At 45.9% G+C, this 5,714-nt stretch overlaps 1 protein-coding gene across 1 annotated transcript in view; it reads left to right on the forward strand.

Moving 5' to 3' along the window:
- The window catches only part of HYDIN (HYDIN, axonemal central pair apparatus protein), a 434,530-nt gene that overhangs the window by 276,587 nt on the left and 152,229 nt on the right, over nucleotides 1-5,714 (forward strand). The window contains exons 38-39 of the mRNA XM_011962106.1: nucleotides 1,718-1,886; nucleotides 4,470-4,649. Coding sequence (XP_011817496.1) covers nucleotides 1,718-1,886; nucleotides 4,470-4,649 — 349 coding nt within the window. The remainder of the gene's footprint in view (nucleotides 1-1,717; nucleotides 1,887-4,469; nucleotides 4,650-5,714) is intronic.

Genomic DNA, 5,714 nt, shown 5'->3' on the forward strand with positions numbered 1-5,714 from the left:
CCTGTGAGGTGTGGGGTGTCAGACTGCCCCTAGTGGGGGATGTCTCCCAGTTAGGCTACTCAGGGGTCAGGGACCCACTTGAGCAGGCAGTCTGAAGGGGCAGATTCTTATGAGATCCTTAGTGGCTTCTGTTGGCACAGCACCTTCTGTTGAGAGTCAGGCTCTGTGAAAAGCACAATCTAAGACCTGAGATTTGCATGTGGGAGGTTTCTTGGGGGCACTCTCAGGAACAGCTGTGAAGAATAGGACAGCAGAGTTGGGCAGAGCGAGATGAACTGTGATGAAATCGCAACAGAGACTTCAGCTAATCGCACAGGAAGCTCTGGAGCTGGGTTGGCCCTTTGGAGTTGCCCCAGTTGCTGCTTGTTTGCCAGGCCTTTGTGCCCTGCATCAGCCAGTCTTTGGCATATTGCCTCCTTTGCCCACTGATTCTCTATGCCACCCGTATCCTTTATCACAGTTCCATAAATAAATGGGTCAATTCTGAGCTTTCTCTTCTATTTCATTGGTCAATGTGTCTGTCCCAGCATCATTGCCACTCTGTCTATTACTACAGCTTCCTAATAAGGCTTGTCATCTGGTAGGGCAATACCCATCTTTTATTCCTTTTCATTAATACTTTAATTTTGCCCTTCCATGTAAATTTTAGAATTTACATGGATCTTATTTTACATGGAGCTTATTAGCAGTGGTGTTCAAATATTTACATGGAACTTATTGGAAGTGGTGTTCAAATAACTAAAAATGGGGATCCTGAAGAAGGATTATCTAACAAAACAGATTTTTGATACCAATAAATCAGGTTGTAGAAGAAGTAAATGCTTTTGAAAACTAAATTTTACTGTGTCTTATAAATACACATACACACTAGTATTGGCAGATTTAGGAGAAAAAAATACAGACTGTCTAGTTAAATTTGAATTTCAGATAAATAACAAATTTTTTTAGTATGTCTCAAATATTTCACAGGACATATTTATACTAAAAAGTTATTCCCCCGTCTCTACTAAAAATACAAAAAGAAATTAGCGGGGCGTGGTGGCGGGCACCTGTAGTCCCGGCTACTCAGGAGGCTGAAGCAGGAGAATGGTGTGAACCCGGGAGGCAGAGCTTGCAGTGAGCCGAGATCGGGCCACTGCACTCCAGCCTGGGCGACAGAGCAAGACTCTGTCTCCAAAAAAAAATAAAAGTTATTCATTGTTTATCTGAAACTCAAATTTAACTAGGCATCTTGTATTTCATCTGGCAGCCCTAGTACACATTCACACACATGTGCACACGTGCACATACTTAATACTATTCTTTTTTTCCCGGGATCCTCTATTTATGAGACCATACCTTTACTTAGTGTAAAATTGCTAACCACAATATTGTTTAAGAATGAATGTGTCACTCAAGGTAGATAATGGAGTTCTGAACTTTTGTCATGGGAAAAAAAAAGCAAAAGAGTATATATTATTCTTAAAACAAGAAGAAAATTTATTTCCACATGTGAAATGCCTAGGCTGAAATGGAGCAAAATAAAAATCCGTGTATCCCCACAGGCTCAGAGCTCAGCCCTACTTCTGAGACCTCTCCAAAGGGCCCCACTCTTTGAAATCCAGAAAGTATTTGTATAAGTCTCAGCCTCAGGCAGGAGCAGAAGTTTTACAAAATCAGTGACCTGAAGGGAGATTCCTAGTGAGACCAGCAGGGTTCCCATTCTCCCCTCGAGCAGATCTTGCGGAAGCTAAAGGGCTATGATTCCTACAACACCCTGCTGCTGCCTCCCCGCAACCCTGGAGAGAAGCTGCCCCCAGAACTGTACGAGTACTTTAAGGAGATGAAGAAGTCAAAAGAGGAGCAGATGAGGGTGAAATATCTGGAGAATCTGGCACAGGAGAATGGTGAGAACTCAACATGGACAACCCCTGGCACTAACCATGGCCTCCGCCCCCCTGAACTACCCCTGCCATGGGACCAACCCATTTCTGAGTACCTGCTAGGTGCCGGGCAGGTGGTGTCTGCCTTGTGTATTTTATTTCTAACCCTTACAAAATGGGTTGTGTTATCCCCATTTTATGGATGCATAGGCTGGAACACATTCTGCTGTCACTAGGGCCCAATTTGGGTAGTACAACCTAAAAACTGCTAATACAGATGGAATAACACTTGCTGGATGCCACATTGAGGGCTTTGCACGTACCGATGAGAAACTGAAGTGCAGAGAGGCCAGGTCCACAGTTTTAAGTGGCAGAATCAGGATTCCAGCCCAGGACTCTCTGGACTCCAGAGTCCATGATGGTAACCACTGCCTCCTTTGGGTAGACCTAGGTAAGGCAAAGTACTGTAGAAAGGTAGAAATTGGTGCCCTAAAAGCAGGGGGTGGGCATTCCCTCAAGCAAAAGACCAACCCCTCCATAGTCCTCAGGCCAAACTCCAATCACAAAGCTGTACTGTGCTCTCAGAATGGTGCCCTTTCTGGCCCACCACCCCTGAATTATCCCATCATCTGCCCAGGGGCTCTTGTGTGCTTGCCCATAAAGGTTCCTCACTGACTTGTGGGACTGTGTGACTTACGAGGATGCGTCTTCTCTTTCCTGCTTCTCTGTAACCTCATCCTGGAAATGTACCCACCTTGTTCTTACTTGCTTTCATCTGTGTAACAGTCATACATGTAATTATTTTCTTCACACTCCCTCCACCATTAGCCAAGAAGTCCCTGTAAAGGCATTGATCAAATATTCCCCATGTGTAAAACCAGTGCATGGAACAGCGGTTGACCCAATAGTGCCCAAGAAATGGGTGCTGTGTGAGTGAATGCATTAATGGATTGAATGGAGTAATTTTTCCTGCCATTGGACCTGTCTCATTGTCCAGGAAGTAGAAGGTAGTCAGAGACCACTAGTTTGGCTTAAAAGGAGATGATGAGTGAAGGCAGCTGCCACCCATCCTGTCTCCTAGTCACGTTCCTTGAGTTTGCTAGGGCTGTCATTGCAAATGCCACAGACTGGGTGGCCTAACCAACAGAATTTTCCTTTCTCCCACATCTGGAGGCTAGAAGTCCAAGGCTGAGTGTCAGCAGGGTTGCTTTCTTCTGAATCCCTTCTTGCAGTTGGCTGTCTTCTCCCTGTGTCTTCGCCTGGTCTTCCTTCTGTGTGTGTCTGTGTCCTAATCTCCTCTCCCCATAAGGACACCAGTCCTACTGGATTAGGTCCCACCCATGTGACCACATCCTACCTTAATTACCTTTTCAAAGGCCCTATCTCCAAATCAGTCACATTCTGAGATACTCGGGGGTTAGGACTTCCACATCTGAATTGGGAAGGGACACGATTAAGCCCATCACAAGGACCCACTGTGTTGCAAGCACTGAACTGAAGTGGTGGGAAAAAAAGTTAGTGAAAAAAGTGCTGGGGGAAAAAATAAAATAAAAAATGCAATGAACCCCTGCCTTTGAGAACTCACAGTCATGAAGAGAGTGTGAGGAGAGACACACCATCAGAGAGACTGCCCAGCAGCCCAAGGCAGGGGCGGCAAGGGCTGCAGCATACAAAGGACCTCCCAAAGGCAGAGAAGGCCTTGGTGCTCCCCTTGTCCTCAGACACCATGATTATGGGCTCACTTATCTATTTGGCCCAATGGAAGGCAGTCTAAGCCAGGATCAGTGGGTGCAGAGGGAACCCAGAAAGGCGCACGCCCTGCTTCTCACCAGTGCCTCTCTCTACTCACTCTGCTCTCACGCTATAGATCGTCCTTCTCTGCCTCCGTTCCTTCCAGGGAAGGCCCACAGCCCCAAGTCACACAGCCACCATTCACAAGGGAGCTGCAACCCCTCAGGCTCAATTTCTACCTTGTGTGACAAAGAGAATGTCTTGCCCTGTAGTAGGGAGGTCACCTCATATAGTCACAGCCCATTGCACCCCTGAAATGCTATAGAACAAGGGGCAATCAATGAGGAAGGTGTTGGGCCAATGAAAGGATAGCTGTCCCTAATGATGACACAGGAAATGGTCATGATAAATTAAAGGGGAAAGCAGGCTACACATCAGTATGTACAATATAACCCCAAGATTAGTTTCAAGCAATTAAAAATTAAAAGTATTAGAGGTTGCAACTCTCCTGTGCTGGTATGATAAAATTTAGTACAATTTCTCTGTCACCATTTCTTTGTCTATCTCCACCTCTTTTTGTAGCTGAATTCCATCATTTTTGCCTCCTCTGAGTTTTCCACATTTTCTAAGCAAATGTATAATTTTAATTCCTAAACAAATGTCAAAATGTAGAAACACTGTACACAGAGAGACTGAGGAACAGCCAACTGACTGCAGTTCTTGTTTATTTGGGTTGAATGGTCCAGGGTGATGGGAATCTGGTGGTGGTGAATATGGTGAATCTCCTCTTCATCTTTTTTTTCCTTTTCTGCCCGCATCTCCCTTGTCCCCCTCCCAACTCTTCCCCTGGTGTTTTCATCCTTTGCTCCTTGGCAGAAGAGGAAGATATGACCTCATCAGATCAAGGAACCTCTAATAGCACGAAGAGGACATCGCTGAGCCAAGGGATCTCTGTCACATCCAACCTGGAAGAGTGGCACACCCTGTTGGTTGAGTCCAAAACCTATCTAGAGGAAGAGGAGGATGAGGAAAGCCTGGAAAAAATCATGTTCCAAAGTAACCGAGCATTTTAATGTTTTGATACTAGTTCTTTCCAAGCAGAAGTAGGAAGACAATATTCAGTACCTTGTCACTTCCTCCAAGCCTCCTAGCATGGCTCCTAGCCCATCTTGCCCTGCCCACCACAGCTGCCCTCTGGAGGAGCTCTGATCTGCTGCTCACACTAGGATACAAGCTTGAGAGTTGGCTGATGAGCTTAGCATACAATACATTCTTGTCACAGTAATTTGTGTTTCAAGTAGACTAAATGAAGGCCTGAATCTTTCATGCTAAGATTCCGGCAGACTGTGAGGTGTTTAGAGAAACATTATGGGGATGGGGGACATTCTTCCCAGTGTCCCCCCAGTTGGACCATTAGAGAGCTCTTCTCTTGACCTCCCGGCATTATGGGCCCATTTTCTGGCATTTATTTTCCCCAAGTTTTACAAGATGTTAGAACCATATTTAGAAAATTAGATTCAGTGAAACTGGATTCATGGGGGCCGTTTGCTTGTCATTATAAACCATGACAAGGCATAAGCAACCTTGTCCTGTGCCCACCCCCAGAATAGGAATCATAGGCGAGGCTCAGGAGATCTTTAGGGAGTTAAGTTGTCATTCATAGCCCTCATCAACCAGGTGAGTAAATTAAATCAGGAGCATGTAATGGCAAAACTGAGATTAAAGACAGAAATTCCTGGCTCCATGCCTCATAATTAATCCACCCTGGCTATATTGACGGGCCCCCAAGTGGCTCCTGGTCTCTCTCAGCAGCCTTCCCCACCCCATATACCCTGACTCTGCTCCCCATGCCTGGGCTCTTCCAGGGCTGACCCTGGACATCCCACAGAGAAGAAAGCATACCACAATGCTTAGGATGAAAAAACATGAAACCATCTACATGCCCATCAGTAGGGAACTAGTGAAATTGTGACAAAGCCATACAGTGGGAGTTATTTAGCAGCTGTTTAAAAAGAGTGAGCTAGGCCGAGTGAGGGGGCTCATGCCTGTAATCCCAGCACTTTGGGAGGCCGAGGCAGGCGGATCACAAGGTCAGGAGTTCGAGACCATCCTGGCTAACAC

The sequence above is a fragment of the Colobus angolensis genome, unplaced genomic scaffold (assembly GCF_000951035.1).
Source record: "Colobus angolensis palliatus isolate OR3802 unplaced genomic scaffold, Cang.pa_1.0 Scaffold116, whole genome shotgun sequence".
Classification (NCBI taxonomy): Eukaryota; Metazoa; Chordata; class Mammalia; order Primates; family Cercopithecidae; genus Colobus; species Colobus angolensis.